General features: G+C 39.6%; 1 protein-coding gene across 10 annotated transcripts in view; it reads left to right on the top strand.

The window, feature by feature from the left end:
* GRIP1 (glutamate receptor interacting protein 1) overlaps positions 1-21,156 on the top strand; it is a 321,129-nt gene that overhangs the window by 154,365 nt on the left and 145,608 nt on the right. Inside the window, exon 1 of one of the 10 annotated variants that reach the window (XM_027741466.2) lies at positions 9,554-9,749. The exons of the other annotated variants lie outside the window; for them this stretch is intronic. Coding sequence (XP_027597267.1) covers positions 9,695-9,749 — 55 coding nt within the window. The 5' untranslated portion in view covers positions 9,554-9,694. Of the gene's footprint in view, positions 1-9,553; positions 9,750-21,156 lie in introns of those variants that run through there. 10 annotated transcript variants of the gene reach the window in all.

Below are 21,156 nucleotides of genomic sequence, written 5' to 3' on the forward strand. Positions count from 1 at the left end.
TCAACCCCTTGCCTAGGAACCTTTCCTTTGTTTGTTTTGGTGACTATTTCCTGAGAGCAAAGCATGGTGATAATTTTCTTTGAGTCATGCATGTTATATATGTTCTTTTTTTCTTGATGTAAATAACGTTCTTTGTGCTACTTTGCACATGTGTGTTTGCTGGTTGTTGCTGTGCATCCTGCCCCTTCTTTTACAGCAAAAGGGAAAGGATGTGAGGATCTAGGGATGATGCACAAAAGGGTTTCCCTGCTCTTGAAGTGTCAACATTTTGAGAATGTGGAGCAATTGTGGAGCATAATGGGCCAGTTTTTCTAACACATTAAGGATTCTGATTATAAACAGATTTTTGTATTAGTGTTAATTACATATTGGATAAAATGTTTAACTATGTATAGCTAGTTCTATCTTTTAATAACATTTTATTTATATAGATTTCACTGTTGTGCATGCCTGATTAGTATTTTAAGGATGAAAATACTCTGAAGACTCTTCCAGTCCAATCCATAAGATAGATAGAGACAGCAGGAGGCCATCACAATCTCATCTCTTGCTTTGTATGCTTTTTAAGACAAGAGAAGACATGTAGATGTTTGGTTACTCCCCATGTAAGCAGACATCTGACCTGTTTTTGTTACAGCAAGTCCAGTAACTGATGTTTTGCAAAAATGCATGTTCTGGAAAGACAGGAAAGCAGTGGCTCTTCAGAGAACCATTTTGGCAGTTTTATCTGTCAGTAGATCTTCCAGTCACCAAATGGTGATTAGTTTGATTTTTACTGCTTTTCCATCATGTGACATAGAAGTTCTTGAGCGCTTAATGTGTCCTTCCTGTGACAGCTTTTAGGCACTGTGTAATCAGGACACTTTCCTAACACTTCCAATATCATACTATACTTGCTGAGTCTTGCACTGCGTGAGGCATTTTTTATTGCTCAAATCACTCTTGGTGGACTTTTCTGCACTCTCTCCAGTTTTTCAGCCTTCTAAAAACAAACAAATCTAAACCAAGCAAGCCCCATTATAGATACTGGAGCTGAATATCGAGTTCTAGTACAGCTCTCCCTACACAAGGCAGGTAGTCATCTTTTTGATATTTGTACTTAGTCTTCCCCTATTTATACAAGCAATGATAGCATGAAACCTGTGTCACAGTTGCAAGTCATTTACTGAGTCATATTTAGAGTCATCGTATTCTGGGGTACACTCCCTAGTACTGCTAGTACCAGTTCTGCTTCTGGGATGGAATAGTCTGTGTGGCCTGGGAAGGGTGCAGTGGTCGGTGCCAGCTGGCTGGCTGCTGCTAATACTGCAGGCAAACATCCAGTGTGTACCCAATTTCAGTATAGAAGTCCATTTTGTTCTGGAAAAGCAGCTGCTGCCATGTCTTCCTACAGCTTGTACACAGGTAGGAGTACAACTGTATCAGTGAATCAGCATTTCTCTTCATCTTGTAGAGGGTTGGAGCTGTTGCCGGTTAAAGCTACTTGTACCATCCCTTCTATGTGCTGCATCTCTTGAGCTGTAATCTTCCGTTGTCGTATCTTGCACATAAAACTTACTGAGCTAATTCCTAAAAAATCTCTTGTAGTAGATTAAATGACTTTATATTATATTCTAGACTCATCCCTCCAAATACACATTTTATTTTCTAGTGTGATATTCCAATTTCATGGCTGCTAAATAGGTTGATAAAAATATGGAACTAAAGCAATATAGCTAGAGAGAGGTATAATTATTCCACTTTTGTTCAAGTGTTTCAGTAGAATCATAATCTTTTTTGTTTTTAAATGAGAGTGAAACCAGTTGTTTTCTGCTAAGTGGAAGAGAGAGTCCCCACTTCCAGTATGGTAATTTTGAGGGAATGCTTAGCTTTATTTCGTTAGAGACTGATGTAGCAATTGGAAGGTCATAATTTTAATTAATTGAAAAAAACCTCTATAAACTACAAAGCCTTACAGAAATTGTAATTACAGGAGTCTTTAACCATGTAGTGCAGCATGTGGGAAGCTACTTGTAAGACAGAGTCATCCTTTAGTTTTGAGATTAGGTTAAATCCCAAAGCCTGTAATTATATGCATGTTGCTGGCAGGAGCCCATGCTGGGCTGATTGTGTTCATTGAACGGGGTCATTATTTGTTATTTCTCTCCATGAGATCTACAAGCATCCTGGGAAGCACAGTGCTGTTCAAGGTACTTTCACTGCTGCTTCTGCTGAGAGGGCAGACAGACTGCCTTGGGTTTGGTTTATTTCATTATATTTTAAAAAATTCCAAGTTCTTTACTAATTGCCAGTTCAGAAGATGCAAGGACAAATTATTAGTAATGCTCCAGAAAGTGAACACTCTCTTCTGCCATTGTAATCCAAACCAAAGAAAAGGTACATGTAGGTGTATATACTAGAAATGTAGAAGAAAAAGAGACTTGGTGCAAGGTGCTCGTGGGTTGGGGCAATTCCAAGCACAAGTACAGGAGGCTGGGCAGTGAATGAATTGAGAGCAGCCCCGAGGAGAAGAACCTGAGGATGTTGGTTGATGAGAAGCTCAACATGACCCAGCAACATGTTCATGCAGCACAGAAAGCCAACAATATCCTGGGCTACACCAAAAGTGTCGTGGTCAGCAGATTGAGGGAGGTGATTCTGCCCCTTCTGCTCTGCTCTTTTGAGGCTCAACTGGAGTACTGCATCCAGCTCTGGGTCCCCCAGCGTAAGAAGAACGTGCACTTGTTGGAGCAAGTCCAAGGGAGGGCCATTAACATTGTCCATGGGCCATGAACATTGGAGACAGGCTGAGAGAACTGGAGTTGTTCAGCCTAGGGAAGAGAAGGCTCTGGGGTGACTGTAGAGCAGCCTTCCAGCACTTAAAGAGAGTTAAAAAAAAGAGAGACAGCACATTTTTACATGAACAAGTAGTGATAGGACAAGGGGGGACAGTTTTAAGCTAAAAGAAGAGAGATTTAGGTCAGATGTTAGGAAGAAATTCTTTACTGTGGGGGAGTGAGACACTGGAACAGGATGACCAGAGAAGTTGTGGATGCCCCATCCCTGGAAGTGTTCAAGGCCAGGTTCAGTGGGGCTTTGAGCAACCTGGTCTTGTGGGTGGCAGGGAGATTGAAACTAGATGATCTTTAAGGTTTGTTCCAACCCAAACCATTTGAAGATGATGATGTTGACTTCTTTTTGAATTAAATCTCAATTAGTTGTGACTATGCTTGATATTGGGGGCCCCCTGGTGGTCTAGTGGTTAGGATGCAGCGCTCTCACCGCCGCGGCCCGGGTTCGATTCCCGGTCAGGGAACTCCTTCGGGCAGATGGAGCTCGTCAGCCCTGTAAGGCCATCCATCTAAGAGAAGGTCACTCTAAACAAACCTACGTCCTGAGGACCTCGCTGCCACTGTCCAAGCTTGCTCGACCCCAGCAGATGAACTTAGGATTAAAGGGTGGGCTCAGTTCAGCGCACACCGTGTCTCACCTAAAAAATCCACTGCGCAGGCTCGAAGGGTAATGACCTTTCCCAAATCTTCGTTCACGAAGACTGGCCATGATGATGCTTGATATTACCTTTGAGAGATTGCAACATACTTGTGCTACTAGAAGTTTCTAAGTTTTGTAATACATGTGGCATCTTCATATTTCCTAAATCTATTAAGTCCCTAATTAATTTTAAACAAAGATTTGGAGCTACTAAAGCCGGGGAAAAAGGTGAACAGCCTGTTTGCCAGCAGCTGAAATGAAATTAGGAATGAAAAGTCAGAGTTGTGCTACGTATCTCAAAGGTTTTTTGAGATTTTTCTCTAGTAGAAAACATCTCTCAACCTTTATATATCAGCACAGTTTCATGGAAAAGGACAGGTTTAATTTTTGCAAATATTTGAAACAGATTGGTAAGATAAAGCTCTTTTTGAGAAGCTCTGGTGTACCATTGCTGTAAAGGGTAATGTAGGGAATGCTGTTCCTTGTGTTATGCTGAAGGGTAGCATGTGCCAGAGAGTTATTTTCATATAGAAAAGGTTTCCTTTAATTATTATATATTATATATTCTGTTTCCTTTAATACTACCTTATAAATTTTATAAAATCTATCATTAAATTGGACTTTTAAAAAAATCAATTAAAATGTGAATCTGCTGTGTTATAAAACACTTCAACAGAAATCCATCCTGGAATGTGGTAATATTGATTGATTTTATCACCACTTGTTTAATACGCACTAATTCAAAAAGGCTAACTTTTCTTGGAACTAATAAATGAAGACTTTGTTTTTTTTCTACCTAGAAAGCCCCTGAATTATTTTTTACTAATCTCTTCCTAGGCAGTGAAGCTAAAATACTTGTGTTGCCATGCAATGGTGTTTTGGCATCAACTCAGATCTTTAACAGATGTGTTCTTGTCATGTCTTACTGCTTTCAGCACATACATATTCCTGTTTTTCAACATGCTGTATCTCCTTCATATGTGCTGCAGTGAGGATCCTCTGAAGCCAGAGCACCTTTTATGACTCTTAATGGCCTTTAAAGCATTGCACTACAATGTCTGCATGAAATTGCCTGACAGTGTTGCAAATGTGGTTAATACAGCTAGAAAATAGCTGCTGTAGTTGATTTAATAAAAACATAAATTTACAAGATCCTCCAAATTATGCAAATCTGACAAGTTGTCTGTTTTCATAATCTGAGCACTGGGGAGTAACAGGGTGTCTTCATTGCACTTACCTTTTTATTCTCTCTCCCTGTAGTGAAGGGGAATCTTCATAATAGAGCAGTATCCATTGCAAAATGGTGGATTGACTGAGCCTGCTGCTGCATGGGAATACGGCTCTTGGGGGTGAAAAATTTTGATTTGTTAGGAGTGGGATTGCTGGTTTTGTTGCTAGTTCTTGATTGATATAAACATGTATCAAATACTATAGTGGAAATGTTTTAGTTTTTGAAACAGAAATATCCTTTAAATCACTTGTTATTTTTAGAGCTAAATTAATTCTCTTTTCCCTTAAAAATCTGACTTTTCCATTTGAATAAGGTGGTAGCTTGTAAAATGATGGTGTCAGCAGTAGCTTGTAAAATGATGAAACAAAATATTGAGTTGTACAAAATCTTAATGCATTCAGACTTCTTAATATTTAATTTCAGTTTTCTTATGCAGGTGGATCCAGTAGATATCACTGTGTCTTCTTGGCACGTGAAACATTTGATATCTGCATGTCTTTCTGGTTGCCTTAATGTCTTGGTGAGACTGTAGTTTGAGCACATCCCTGTCTCCACTGAACCCCACGGGTTGGCTTTCTTTAAAGGTCTGGGTCTATGCTGTACATCACTATGACTGAGTGAGTAGTCTGCTTCAAGGTGGTTCAAGGTGCATCTGCTACAAGGTGGTTACACACAAACTTAACCTGTAAAGAAAAAATAGGAGCATGTGACATCCAGAAACAATTATAGCAGATCATATGGACAAATCCCCTGTAAAGTGAAAAAGGGAGAGAGGAGTAACTGGTTTTAGATGCTGTTCAGTCAGTACATGAAAGGAAATGTTTGATACAGCATGCGTGGAATTTAACCTAGAGTATCTTCTGGGTATATGTATTTCTGTGAAACAGAAGGATGCATATGTTAGAGTCATGCTTTCTGGAAAGAAATGCATTTTTTGCAAACTTATTTTTTTCCCCTCAAAGATAATTTGATATTTTGTAGAATTTGTATTCTTCATTGAATACTGTTTCTTAACAGAAATTTCCTGATTGTATCTAAATGTCACACTATATAAAGATTATAATCTTCAATTTACTTCAGAGAAATTTCATTACATATTTTTTTTTGTTCTACAGAGAAGTGTAATAGATAGTAACTTTTTTTTGATTCATTTATTTCGGCTAATGTGATCTGATAAGATTAACCAGAAGATGATATTAAATAGGATACATATAAGATACTGCCTGGCTTATCATATGGAAATATAAGCTTCTTTCATCTAATGACCTTCTACTGAGTACTTATGAATACAAATTCAGTTGACAAAGTATTCGTGTTACATATATTCTAGAGTTTATAAATAACCTTTCAGACTCCTGAAGAAAGAAATGAGTGCAGCAATAAAAGTGATATAAATTCATGCTGCTGTCCAAATGGATCACAATGAAAAAAGATTCTTACAGATGAGCCCAGGGAAAATAGTAACAAAATGTGTAGCTCTGTTGATTAATAAGGAAGAAATCTAATTGCTAAAGAGTTTAACCTGTCTTATATAGAGTATAAATAATTTTTCACTATGTCTGAAGGTTTTTGATCTCCTAATATTACATTACCTACCCCTTTTTGTTTTTACCTCCTTCCCCGTATTTCCTCCTGAACAGCCAGTTTTCCCTCCTGAACCGAGCTTGAATGACTGACACCTCAGAAAATGATGGCTGGCTTTTGGAAGGTTGAGACATTTAATAATCACAAAATCCTTAATTTGGTAAAAAAATATAGTTAAATTCATTTCAGAAGTAGAACTTTGGACAAGAACAGTCCTGTGAATCCTGGTGATCGTCAGGCAAGAAGGTGATAAAACCATGTGTGTCATGAGTAATTATTTTAGAAAGTGTTTCAGTAACTGCATCTTATCTTGACCTATCAAAAATGAGGAAAAAAAGAAGTGCAGTACATACAGTATATCATTACGTTCTGTGCTGTACTTGAAGTATGAATTCTTTGTCATCCAAAATCTTTTTGAGGAATTCAAATCTGCACATGACCTCCTTTGGCAAGGACAGAAGAATTGTCTGAAGAAACATTAACAAAAACTAATCCTTTTGGCTTGGTTGGAAGTGACTGTTGCAGTGCTTCAGAGGCTATTTAGCATATACACCAGTAATCTAGAAGTAGTAAACAATACCATGAGCTTTTTGGATCAAGGAATATATCTTTTCACTGTTAGTAAAACTTTTTCTGACCAAGTATGCCACCGGTGTTGCATATATGTCACAATTTCTGTATAATTATTACAGTGTTGCACAGTTTTAATCTCATTGGGGTACAGCATTTCATTACATAAAGGCTTGATTTTTCTCCTGTGTCTGAACTCTGTGATCTGACTTCACAACTAACACTAGTTCAGCCCCCTTGGTAAAGGAGGCTACAAATGACAAAGGCAAGCAGCAATCAGTTCTTTCTTGTGGTGTAGATACAACCTCTTGCTATTCTTTGCACGTTGGAAGTCCTCAAGGGTGTTAAAATTGCACAAAAGTGGACTCCTGAGTTAAGAGCTGCTCACCAAAATCACCTTCTTTTGAAGGGCAGGAGGAGCACTGCAGGCTCACCTGGCTCTGATGCTGGCGGGTCCATGTCCAAAGAGGTGGGAGCAGAGACCAACCTGCCTGATGACCCCACAGCTGACTGGGAAGAATCAAAGAACAAATATTAGGGCAGCTAAATGGTGGTCTTTTGGTATCTTCTGGTTGCCCTTGAGTTAAGGGGAAGTGTTTAAATGGGTCTGTCTGGGCACAGCAAGGTTTATGGCATCGAGGACAGGTATCTGGCAGATGCAGTGACAGTAATAGGGATTCTGGATGCCAGTCTGCAGAAGGAGAGCAGCAAGTTCGGGCAGCTTCAGCATCTCAGACCTGGAAGAGCTGTGAGCAGAGGCTGTGTGCTGAGGCTATAGGCTTGAGAGGGTTTCTGGAACAGCTTTTCCAGGGCATCAGAGAGAAAGGAAAGCAGATATAGGGTGGTATTTATTGGTATTATTGATGTGAAGTCCTGTTACTTGAGCAGAAGGTGACCTGGAATAATAGTGGCAAATTTTTAACTCAAAAAGTGTATTGTCAGAGAGAGAGCCACTTACCCTTCTCTTGGTTTTCTCTTTATGGGAGAACACGAATACACAACTCTTCTCCCCTTCCCCCTCCGTGATGGTCCAAGATTTTCCATTTTTCTTTCAGACCATTGAATTACACTGACTTAAACCTTCATGTTCTTCCCCTAGTTTCACCCCTCCTTGCACACCCTGTCCATCCCTGTCTGAAGGTCTGTGGTTACAGGGCTGGAGCCATCAGTCCATGGCTTCAGGTGCATCTGCTTTTCTGCTGGTTGGATTTTGTGGCTGTCTGGTACAACAGCAGCTATAAGAAGCGATAACAAGGATGGTGAACAGATGACTCGATTACCCTTATCTGTTTTTAATGACAATGAAATAAAATCAATTTTCACCAGATCTGTCTGGGCAATTGCAGTTGTGCTGATGGAATGTTTCACCTTGCCCTTGGAAATATGGCTGTTGCTCTAACCAATAAAACAAAAAAAAAAGAAAAGCAATCACTGTAATAGGGAGTTGTAATATGGGAAGCACAGGGCTGCTGATACAGTGTGGAGTGGGCAGGGAGAGAGAAAAGGCTCCAAATGTGAAAGCTGTCCGTGCCTCCTCCAGGCTTTCAGTAGATGACAGTAGAAGATGTGCACCATGACGCTGGACCATAACAGTAAATATAGCGATAGATAAAAGATGGCAGAATTTTGTAATGAAAGCACATGAATGGGACAGAATATATGAAGACAGTTTTAAATATATTACTCAAGGATAAATCTTGAGAAAGAAATAATTATCTGTTGTTCTGAAGGAGAGTATCTGATGCAGGACTTAGGGTTTGTGCATAGATTTGACATGACAAACTCTATATAGGTTATTTTGATTTGATTCTTTGTTTTTTAGGATGAGTGTGGAGTTTTGTCCTGTGGTAGTTTTCTGGATCCATAAAGGTGAGATGAAACTCTTGTTTAAGAGGTGTGCTCTACTTCATAGTTTTCTGAATGAATTCTACAAGCAGGTTAATTTGCTGTCTGAAGAGGCATGAGAGGATATAAAACTCCTGGTGAGCTGAAGATATCTTATGAATGGTGCAATGTTTGGCCAAATATATTTTTCAGGTGCACTAAAATCTGCTCTCTAGTGAGAGGAAAAAACCTGATTTGCTGTTTGTTTTCTATGCAGCATCATTTTATTTTGGTGTGATCAAATGCTTGGCGGTCCTGCCCACACACAGCAATCCATCACTTCCCTCCAGCTCTCTCCCTCCCCCTGTGGTCTGTGCTTCAATGGCTGTAATATACTTGTCTACGATTGTCAAAAAGCTTTTCAGGTTATCAAATCAGGCTTTTTCTTTTCTTCTTTCTTACAGATCTGTAAGAGTAAATCTTTACTATACTTTGATTAGAATATTTTCCATTTGAAATAGACTCCTCCTCCCCCAGAAGTAGGATTCCTGGTGTTTCTGCCCTTTTTATCTAGAGGGAACAGTAAGGGAAAGGAAAGATGTGGGGAAAGAGGAGAAAAATCACCACGTTTTGCTGAAACATGTGGCCCTTTGCCTGGCACAGCAACCATCGCTCCCTGCAGGGTCAGGGAATGCGAGAGGCTGGGGAACGTCTCCCTCCAATATCCACGTCCGTGCGTGCATTTGGATGCTTTCTAGCTTTTAAAGAAATACGGCTTTGTAAGCCCTTCATCTCCTCATGCAGGTGGTGGTGACGGTGCTAGTAGTGAATGACACAGCTTTGCTGTATGACATGGAGCTGATCTCTGCATCAGCCAAGAGGAATTAAACCTTGTCACTCCCTACCGGGGCTACCTTTCGCCTGGTATGTGCGGAAGGAGGAATTCATAGGCTGCTGCTGCATTCACCCGAGCAGAGCCCCGGGCGCGCTTTGCCAGGGAGGCAGGCAGCCAGAATGATAGCTGTCTCTTTCAAATGCCGCTGTCAGATCCTGAGGAGACTTGCTAAAGGTAACGTGCTTTTCTTCTTACTCATTCAGGGGCTCCTTTGCATCCTTCCAGAGACGCAGCCTGTTGTTTTTACTTTTAAATATGACTGTCCTTCCAATTTACTGTCAGGCAACAAAGAACTCCTGATACAGAAGAGTGTAGAGAGCTCTTTCAGTTAACGTCCTTACATGTCCCAGGCTGTGATCCTGCTAGGAAGACAGGTTCCTGTTTTCTTTTCTTTTTCTTTTTCTTTTTTTTTTTTTTTAATTGCTAAAAGGAGGATTTTTTTTTTCCTAAATGAAGTGCTAAAGTTATTGTGGGCTGTAATTGGATTGTATTTCTGCTGACTGCTCAGAGGAGTCCCTCCTGGGTCAGTGCATGGTCTGCCTTAGTGGGAACAACTGACAGTGCTATCCAGAACCTATTATATCCAGGATGAGTTTCTGTTGTTTCCTGTGCTTTGTGAGCTGTCTTTGCCTGTGCTTTAGATGCCAAAGGCTGTTGTATGTGGTGAAGTACAGATAGTAGCGTGTGTTTTTTCGGGGCTGCACTCTCACGTCACGCTTGTGAAGATAATTTGCCTGTTAGAGCAGTGTGCATTTTATGTTACTGTAAATCTTTGTAGTCTCTGGTTTTACCGCTCAGAACTTTAAAATACTACTTGCATCCTACTCTGAGTTCTGTGTGATTATTAAAGCAGATATGTGAAAACCTGCCTAAGACACTTTCCCTCTTCAGGAATGTACACACCTTATTTTCTAAAAATAACTTTAAAAAAAATCTGTGATGTTTGATAATTTTTTCTTTCTCTATGTAGAAGGGTTTAATTTGGGATTTTGGCTCAATTTTTTACTGGAAACTTCCAACATTGTAGTAGTATTGTGTGTCTGCAAATAAGAAGCTTCTTTTTTATCTTGGGTACTGTGAAATATTTAATGGCCGTTACTGTGCAGCTGGATATACATCCATATGTGAATTAAACTATTTTTATCAGCCTAGCTTGAAAATCAGAACTCTTTGATTATTAGTCAGGATAGCTCAAAATCAATTAGTGTTTTATTTTGCAGAAGCATGAAAGGGTAACATACTAATACAATGAGGTCAGTAATGGAAAAAGAGAAGAATACTGCAATCAAACTTATGTAATGCATTTTCCTGTTCTTTAGATTGCTGTGTGGGACCACGTTGTTCAAAATACGTGAGCTTAAATATTTATTAATCATCCTCTCCTCTGTAGATTTATTTCTCTGTCAAATCTGTGCTGGGTAATGCCTGTTTTTCTCGTATGTGTAAAATGTTTCTATTCTGGTAGCTCTGTTACACATTTATCAGGTTGAAAGTCAGCGTTTTCTCTTCTTCTGATGTGAGGAGAGCAATCTTTTTGTCTGCTGATGTCTTTATAAAACAGATCTGGGCACTAATTTAGTCTCTCACTGATGAGAGTTGTTGCTACAGTTAAACACAGTTTTCCTGGGATAATCAATAATCTTATACATCATAGCCATCTTAATTCTTTCACGCTTCCATCATCCAACAGAACTCAGACTAGTGGGTTTTTTTTCCTTTGAAATAATCTTAACTTCCTTTGAGACTCCTTGCTCCTCCCACTCCCTCCCAATAGGAACCAGCATGATACTACTGATCTTTTGCATTAGTATGCCTTATGCTTGTCTCTAGTATTAACAGTCGATAAAAAAAAACAGTCTAGAGGCGTGTCCATATATTCTCCATATATTCTCCATATGCATGCTGGACTGGAGTAACTGTCCTAATTGACAGGTTCCTTAATTTTCACCATTTTGAGTAAAACCTCTGTTCTTTTAGCTAATTCTCTGGGTTCTGTGGCCTTGGCATTTGCATCTCAGACACCAGTTACAGAGTGCTCAACACAGTCAGGCTAGCTGAGGACAGGGATGGACCTTCACATTGTTAGCGTGCAGAGGATTTTTGCCAACAGCTGGCAATTTCCTGCTGCTACATCAGCTGTGAGATCTCCTTCCTTTCTAACTTGCTAGTCATGTGGTTTGGTGCATTCATTGAATTTCTTTGCTCCAAAAGCAGTTTTCCTTGCTTTAGTACTTGCCCCCAATCTGTCTCTGCTAGGATCTTTCTCTTCTGCACTAATCCTGTACCTTTGTGCAGTCCCCCAAAATAATTTCTTTTCTGTTTTTCAGACCCTACCATGGTGAAAAGATATAGGTATACTGTGCACTTGATTAGCGTCTTGTGTTTTTAATAAATTATGTGAGTTAACTGTACACCAACAAGTGGAAATACGTGGGTTTCTTTCTTTATGTTATGTCATTTTTCATGCCTATCTTGACAAGGTAAGCTTGTAACTTCATTTTTTTCAGATAAGGATGTAAACAGAAATGCCTCATTCTGGGCAACTAGACACTCTCCAAAAGCAATTCTGTCCAACGGGGAGATGTTCAGGCAATACTCTATTTTACAACAGTTGCACTCCCCTCTTCCTGTGCTTCATTTTAACCTTTCAAAGCAAAAAGGAGAGCTATGTCTTTTTGCGTGCTTAGTTTGTAATTTAAAAATCTCTGGCAGGAGAATCTTCAAGTGTTCTGAGCTAGTTTCAAGGCAAAAATAACAGTTGTGGGCACGCTCTCCAAAACCCAGTCAGTGACCTGCTGCTGCCCTTCCTTCCCATAGCTATGAGTTAGACCCTGCAGTGGATAACCTCCAGGGTTGTCTTTAGATGGGAACATTAGTCTTCTTCTCTGCCCTCTACCCTCAAACTTATGCCATTCGTAGGAGACAGGCACAGTCATAGAATCACAGAATGGTTTGGTTTGGAAGGGACCTTCAAATATCTACTGGTCTAACCTCTCTGCCTCTTAGCCCTCCTTCACTGCTGCCCCTGCCCGTGCACTCCTTCTGTGCCGTATTGCCTCTCTGGGTACAAGGGCCACTGCATCTGCTGAGGCTGCAGTACACCAAGTCTTCTTCTGTATTTCCACTGTATCAACCACCCCCTTTTAAGGCAAAATATGTGGCAAACAAGAAGTGCACAATAATTATTCATGCAGGAAATTTAAAAGACTATGAGATTAGTTCCCTTAATGTGTATTACACTTCAGGTTTTTGAATCTTTATTTTGGAGGTCAGTACATTTTCAGTAATGAAATCACATGTTACCAAGCTCAGGCGAAGCTTCATATTTGTATCCATTAACAACCAACCATAGAAGAAAAGTATTATGTTATTTGGTGATGCAATTTGCAAGAACAATGCTGTGTGAGATTGTTTCCTCATAGGTGCTGAGACATGATTTGAATTTAGATCATCTAAGGACCAAAAAAACCATTCCTGATTTCTACACCAATGTGTTGTTTCTACACCAGTGCATTGTTTCTACATTCTACAGTTATACATTTTTTTAATAGGTGTTAAAATGTTTATGGTGGATGGGAGTTTGTGCTGGAGTGACCTGATTTCTTTCATGAATAAATCTCTCATGCTTTTACCTTTGAGCTGAAATATTGCTGGCTCAGTCTCTTTTTAGTTGTGATTATCTATATGTATTTGGATATATGTGTATTATATATATTTTAAGCAATGTTAAAAGTAGTTGAGTGGTTCTTAAAAGATAAAAGGTATATTAGCTACTAAAATTTGCACTGAGAAGAGGGGGGGTTAGTTTTTATATATCATTTTAATTTTTTACCTCTTTTCTATCACAAAAGAACAATGTAAGTCAAAAGCTACATCAAGAATCTGAAGTAGTAGCTGTTTTTATAGTTATCACTATGAGAAGTACTAGACTTAGAGAGAATGGTTACTTACACTTGAACCAACTGTATGTAAGGAAAAGCCACATTTGAAGTTGTAAGATCAACCACAAATCTGCTCTTTATATGGCTGCTTGTATTGTAGGATGATTTTGTTTTGCAGTGGTGAAATACTAGGGGGCTTTCCCCCCCCTCCCAGTTTATTCCTGTAAGACCTTGAGCACTGAGCAGTATGCTGTGCATACCAAAGAGCCTGTGGTAATCACATTGCATATACATGCTAAATAAAAATGGTACAATTTACAATTATTGTGTTAAGTACACCAGTGAACAATATACGTATATAGTATGTGAAAAGTTGCTGAAATGTGTAAACTAGTCAGGTTTACAGCTCAATTAAACACTTTATAGTTTAAAAAATGCCTTTCAAGCAGTGCATTACAAAGCCATGACTGTGGTTAATTTATGTATGGACATGTTTGGTTTTTTTCCTTTATTAACCTGAAGAACAGGACTTTTAGGAAGCTGTGTCTGGAGTGTAAAGCTGCTTACAGAAACGGGACTCTTTGTTAGAGACAGGACTGCATATTTTAACATACACAGATCAGAGAAGTTATTCTGGATTTTATTATAATGGAAACAGAATAGGAGCACTCTGATAAAGATGTCAACTGTAGTTACACAGGGCATAACATGAGGACCTGAGTGGTATGCCTTTCACCATCAAAGCTTTATAGCATATCCTCAGGATAATTTATCACCTACTGTGCATACAGATCCTTTCTGCAGACATATATTTTTATGCTCCCAGTATGTTTCCAATACAGTGAGATAAAGCGAACTTTAAAGACAGGATGGTGCACTCCATTTTACAAGATGATCAGTTATCTAAAAATTGGTTAGGTGCCTAAAGCATCAAAGGATGAATTCTGAATGTAGCTGGATGTATGTTATACTTTTCTTTGTGCACAAGCAAATAAAACATTAACAAACCTAGAATTTTTTTTTTAAAGCATGAAATTAAAGTCATACTTAGGAGTTGACACCAAGGCTGTATAGTATCTTATTACAAACTTGCCAGTGTTCCAGAGAATCATCCCAGGTTGTGACAGCAAGTAACCAGCTGGTATATTATTTTAATAGTAATTCTAATTGTGCCAATAAGTTGTTTATAAAAATACAACTTTACAATACTAGAACTGAGGCAACAGCTTGCTTTGAATGAAGTAAAAAATCACAAGGAACAATATCTGTAAGGACTTTTGAACATAGGTTGGCTCTGTCTTTCTAGAATTAGTTCTGAATATTCAGAAGACTCTTAAGTGTCTGCTAAGTTCTATAAATAGGCAGTCAGTATGAATTTGTTGACTTTGTGCATTCAGTTGGGGTTTTAGAAATATGCTTTAAGGTTTTTCATACAACACCTGTTTATCCAAGATGTCCACATCTGTTAGATTTTTTACATTATTTTTATGCAAGTGAGTTCTGTGTTTTTTTCTGACTTAGTAAATGAACTGCAGTGAAAGAATAAAGAGTAGAAGCAAAATCTGAAAACTTTCTTTTCCACTAGCATGTATGAACTTCAGGACCACTTCCAGCATTGCAACCCTTCTTCAGCCATTAGAGTGCCCTTCATGAGAAGACAGGAGAGAATCCTCAGGGGAGAGCTGTGGATGTCTGTCAGCAGAAGTTTTGACATTGCTCTTAGTTCTTGTAGTGTAGTAAATATAATTTTAAAAAAACACAAACAAAACAACACAAAAAAACATTCCTTGGTGCTTGGATTTTTTTTTTTATTTTTTTTTTAATATTTTATTGAGAGACTGTCAGATAAGAAAATGAAGGCAAAGAGTGACCATGATCTGCTCTATGTCATTTAGCTTGTCCATGGTAGTCTGAGGGACAGCCCTGGACTCCTTACTCTGGTTTGTTCATCACTGGTTAGGAACAGTTACTGAAGTTGCCAAAGACTGTGAGAGAGCAGAGAAGACACCGCATGACTTTTTCCCTTCTAGATTTTTCACTGGTGCTGACTTTTTTATTTGCACTTAAGAATGCCTTTGGCCAGGATTGTTTTAAGATTGCTTTGAAACTGTAAGTGCCTGCATTATTATTGCTGAAGGGGAGGGAGAGATACGAATTTTTGTTAAGATGTTCCTTCTGTAATTGCTCTTTAGGCTTTCCAGCACTGAGTATGTTAGAACAAAAGAGGCAGACTTATTTAATGAGCATTATTAGTTTGTAATATTGTCCTTTTGTTCAAAAGAATTCTTTGAACTTAATGTTGTAAGAAGTAATGAAAGGAGGAGAAAGGATTTTCTCTTCTGCAGCAAGCTGATCACAGTTCACAAGTTCAAGCAATATTTCTTCACTGCTAATATATTCAAGAACTGGCAAGCTCTTTATTAATTATTCAGGATGATCTAAAGTACAGCAGCATTCTAACCAATCTGTGTGAAGCTTTGACAGAAAAGAAAGACATAAAATACTTTCCAAATGAAGCATGTACTACTTAAACTAGGAGCACTGCTGCAGCCCTCACAGTCTGAGAATGTGTGTATGACTGGAGTTCTGCAAAGAAATTATCTCTGGTTTAGATAAACAGATATAGTTGCATGCAGGTGCCTGTAAGGTGTGAAGAGAAAGCTGCAATCCTATAAAGAGATGGTAAGTGGCCATTAGCTATCCCTTATCTATCAGATATTAGTAGCTGATAGCTGATATGGCAGCTCTGATATAAGTTACACATGTAAAATGTAGGAATTGTTTTTCCCAGCACATGTAGATTTGCAGACGTCTTTGGCTGATTCCTGCTGAACTTCTTGCACAACAGTTCAGCAAGTGTTTGGGACCTTGTGCTTTGTCCCTAGTGACCCAATGGGAATAGCTATGCTTCTCTCTTCTCAAAAGTATTCTGAGGAAAATAATAAAACAAAGGATTATTATGTGTCAGTTTGTAGGCTCTCTGAATATTAAAGGTGAAGCTATTTTAAGAAAACAGTTTATTGATAAATGGTGCCAGTTTTAATATGACTGTAGGCAAAACATTTGAGCTGTAAATAATGAAACCCCAGACTTGCTCACGGGTAGGGTGTTGGACAAACATCCTTCCAATTATCAGCTTTGCTGCAGGATAGAAGTGCATTGCAAATGTTTCATGAGTTTATCTTCAGTGTCATTGCTGTTTCAAATAGTTATAACAGACATCAGAGGACAAGATTCAAAAACACCCCAGAAATTCAGTCTGGGTGAGCATCCCAGAGTGGCACAGAAGGTGTGAAGCAGGTCGGAGCCAAGCACTAGACAGGTACAGTGGGACAGACATTGCAAATTTTGCAAGTCTGCAAAAACCTATGCCCATCTTTGCCTTCTCATGAGAGCACTGTATTTTTCTTCGCAACCAAATTTGCTCTCTGCCTGTGCATATGTGGTGCCCATGGGAGTTTTGATCAGTTTGAAGTATCTTAATTCCACAGAATTACATGAATGGAGGTGAAGCCTGAGGAAACATGGAAAGGAGAAGGGTGGCATGCGGTGGAAGAGAAGAGATGATACACATTGCAGGCCTTTGCTTTGCAGTCAGCTGGTACTGCCCATGGTCCCCAGTGCCCTGGGGTGCTGTGGTAGCAGGCAAAGGAGAGCTGAGCTGCAACTGGGGGAATGAGCAGCAACAGCAAGAGATGCAGCACTGCTGGGAGCTCTGCAGAGCAAATAGGAAAGAGGACAATGGGGAAAAGAGAAATGAGGGGGACGTGAGAGAAGCTGGACGTGAAGCAGATATGGCTTGCACTGAGAAGGGCACACAATGTGAGAGAAACAGGGACCTGAGCTGCTCAGAGTTAAATAGTGGGAGTTAAAATTGATCATTTTATGAAAATGTTTTATCCCATATGAAGTTAAAGTCTACAATTATGTAGTAGTACTTACACAGATGTTTTAGGAATGTATTGCAAGGTGAGGCTCCAGGTGGAAATGGGCTGTTATTACTCATGTGAAGAATGGAGTCATGCTCTCATGTGCTCTATACATACTTAGTCTGGGGGTCTGCTAAAGCTGAAATACGCTATGGAATAGGGGTGAGAGTATACTTGCATTTTTAGGCAGATTTCTGCATTTTTGCAGCTTAATCTGTCTCCTAGCATGACTCTGGTGAGTAGTGCCCCATCTGTATTTCATTCTTTGCCACTGTGGTGCTGCTGATGTGTTTCTGCCAGAGCAGTCTTTCTGTAGGCATGATCCCTAAGCAGGCGAGTCTCTTCCTTACAGCACCTCTCCAAACAGCTGTCAGTAAATCAACAAAAGGTAAACTCATTTCTGCTTCCCTGTCTGCATTCCCCACAGGAGTTTTGCTGGCCTGAGGGTGCTAAGGGGGGCATGCAGGGAGGACTGCCCTGGTTGGAGACTATCCCAAAGGGCCAAGTTTTGGCAAGTTGCAAGCAAAAGGAGACTGGTTCATAGCATGTTTTTTTCTTGAAGGGAAAAAGTTTTATATTAAAAATTCATAAATTTATTAGTAATATAAATTAATGAAACCTTCTGCGTTATCAAACTGATCTACCACAGTGTTACCAGAAGCACCGTGTCATTCCCTCACTCTTGGAATCATTTAGGATCATTGAGACTGGAAAAGTACTCAAAGGTCATCGAATTCAACCATTAACCCAGCACTGCCAAGTCCACCACTAAAACATGTCCCTTAGTGACACATCTACGCGTCTTTTAAATACCTCCAGGAATGGCAACTCCACCACTTCCCTGGATAGTCTGTTCCAATGCTTGACAACCCTTTCTGTGAAGAAGGTTTTCCTAATACCCAGTCTAAATCTCCCCTGGCAAAATTTGAGGATTGTCAAGTCCTCGTCTTATCATTTGTTACTTGTGATAAGAGACCAACTCCCACCTGTCTACTTTTAGGTAATTGTAGAAAGTGATAAGGTCTTCCCTGAGCCTTCTTTTGTCCAGGCTAAACAACCCCAGCTCCTTGAGCCGCTCCTCATTAAACTTGTGTTCCAGACCCTTCATCAGCATTGTTGCCCTTCTCTTGACACGCTCCAGCACCTCGAGGTCTGTCCTGTTGTGAGGAGCCCAAAACTGAACACAGGGCCTTGAGGTGCAGCCTCAGCAAGTACAGCGCCGAGTACAGAGGGTTGATCACTGTACTAGTCTTGCTGGCCACACAATTTCTGATACAAGCCAGGGTTCTGTTGGCATCTTGTAAGTGTATGAACTTTTAAAGATACTCGTCCTTTTTGCCTCCATTCTTCTTTTGGGCGTTTGATTTAAAGTATCACTCCTCTAATATTTAGGAACCTTTAAAGATGCTATCTCAACATATTCAGCCCTGGGCAAAAGTTAAAAGAAAGCTTCTGCCCAGAAAGTTTTTGTAACAGAAAAGAGAAAGTAATATGTAAGTCTTCACTGCAGCCTCTCTGTCTTATCCCTTGAACTGCTCATCCGAAGTTTTTATTAATGCTGTTGAGAGTGAAGTTTTTAGAAGAAAAGAAGACTTCTCTGAAAGTGTATTGGGGCAGAAAAATTGCTCCAGATTGGACTGATTATGAAAAAGCAAACATGAGACATAGTTTTGGGGGGGAAAACATGTTACTGGAAATAGCATCTAACAGGCTTATTCTACTTTAGCTTCTTAACAGTGAATAGAGAAAGATGTTAAGCAAAGAAATACCAGCTATTCCAGTGACTGCATTACCACAGTGCATTGGTAAATGTCACCAATAAAATACAGTTTAAATCCACAATGCTCTCAAGGAAACATTTATATTTTTAATGAACTAGAATTTGACAGCTCTGTCTGGCAGAAGAAATTGTACCTGGAATTTAGTTTTGTTGTTTTTTTTCTGGACGTCCAGTGTGTTGTGACCTCTCAGAGACCAGTGCAACTTTGCAAAGGTAGTGTGGGCATGGTGTTCTCAACTGTATCACAAGCCAGTGATAAATAACAAAGATGAAATTTCCTACCATGTTATGAGGCTTAAGTTGATATATCATCGCCTTCTCCCCAGCGGTCAAAAGGAGGGCACGTTTGAGTATTTTAAAGTTTCCAGTGACAGGGTTTATGTCTTTTTTCCTTTAGTGACATGCTTATGTACATACATTTTTGTATAAATTGTTATAGCACCTGTGGGTCAGGACTCCATTTTCCTGAACCTGAGTAAAAATTTACCACAATTGTTGTTTCATTGAGCTAAAACTAGTTAGTAATTGAGAGAAAACCTGACAGCCTGAGCAAAGATGTAATATGAACAGTTAATTTTTGTTGGACAAAAAAAATCCCAAAGCTTGAAAGTAAAAAGAAATTGCATTCTTCAAAAAGAAACAGGCATAAACTTTCTGATTAATAGCCGTTTTCTCAAAGAGTGAGAAGGAACAGAGAAAACAGAGATTCTTTTTTAGGTTTTGTTTTAATACTTAAAAAAAAAAAAAAGGCAGAGAAGCGCAGTGTTGGTTAGGGAGTTCCTTGGAAAGTTCATCAGTCCAGAAGATTGTCTAGTTACATCTTGTCTCTCTCTGTTTTCACTCTGGAACTGTGTAACACAGTGGTAAACCTGCCCAACAGCTACTTTTACTCAATATTATGGAGTTCCCAAGGCAGCAGGAGCCCTTCCAAATGCTAGCAGGAACAAGTGGAAGGTAGGTTATGCCTTTCAAAGTGCTTGAGCTCCCTTTGTAGAAGATACAGTTTCCTCTTCAACACTGCAGTTATGGACCTTTTCGGGATGGTTCAGGCAAGGCCACCAAACCAGCAGCAGCTGCAGTTCCTGCAAATGCCAGTCTGAGAACTATTCCTTATGTCCATATGCCATGTAATATTGAACAGCAGCTGCTCTGTGTTGGTTGACAGCTGCACTGAGGTAGTAACTTTAGCCCCAGGGAGTAGGGCTGACTTCTCTTTTGTTGCATCTGTGGCAGTAGCACAGTGTGGAGAGTCCTTTGTCCAACATAACAGAAAATCCTCATTCGGTTTTCACTTAGTCCCTACAGAAATATAAGTGTAGACTCTGCCCTTATTTTTCATGGGATTCACATCTTCACAATTTACCCAGACTGAGAGCTTGGAGTGGTTGGGCTGGGATGTGGTGTGCCTGCCCATTACTGAGCTTTGCAACTGTCTTCAAGATTCCAGATCTCAATGTAGCTGTAATTCAAGTGTTCATTAACAATCCTAGACAAGTCAGTTTGACTTTCAATGCATATTCTGGACCTGCTTTGTTGTTATGGTGTACAGTGTGATTTGGGGGTTTTTATTTTACCTGACTGTCAAAAGAAGTGCTGCTGCTTTTGCAGATAGGTAGCTGAGTAGGGGAGATCACAAAGGAAGTAGTGAATCCAGGCTATTTCTTTTTCATGATTCCACAATAGAATAGGGAAAAACCTTTTCCTGATTTCTGCTATGGGACAGTAGGGGAGGTTGGAGCTTCTTGAATGGGCATTAGCCACATGGACTATGTGCCATTTTGAAGGGGTTTGCGTGTTATGTCTGTACATGCAGTGCAGTTTGAGAGCTCCCAAGTCAATGTACTGAGGCAATTGTTCAGTTTGTCGAGGGTCTGAGTGATGCCTCGGGTAGCAAAAAAAGAAAAAGATTATTTAAATGGATCTGTGAAACACCAAATGTGTATAGGAAACTTTGAAGCTACTTTGACAGCACCTTCAATAGGGAATTTTAT

Source organism: Pipra filicauda, unplaced genomic scaffold (genome assembly GCF_003945595.2).
Source record: "Pipra filicauda isolate LSUMZ 115617 unplaced genomic scaffold, ASM394559v2 scaffold93_size3172892_pilon, whole genome shotgun sequence".
Classification (NCBI taxonomy): domain Eukaryota; kingdom Metazoa; phylum Chordata; class Aves; order Passeriformes; family Pipridae; genus Pipra; species Pipra filicauda.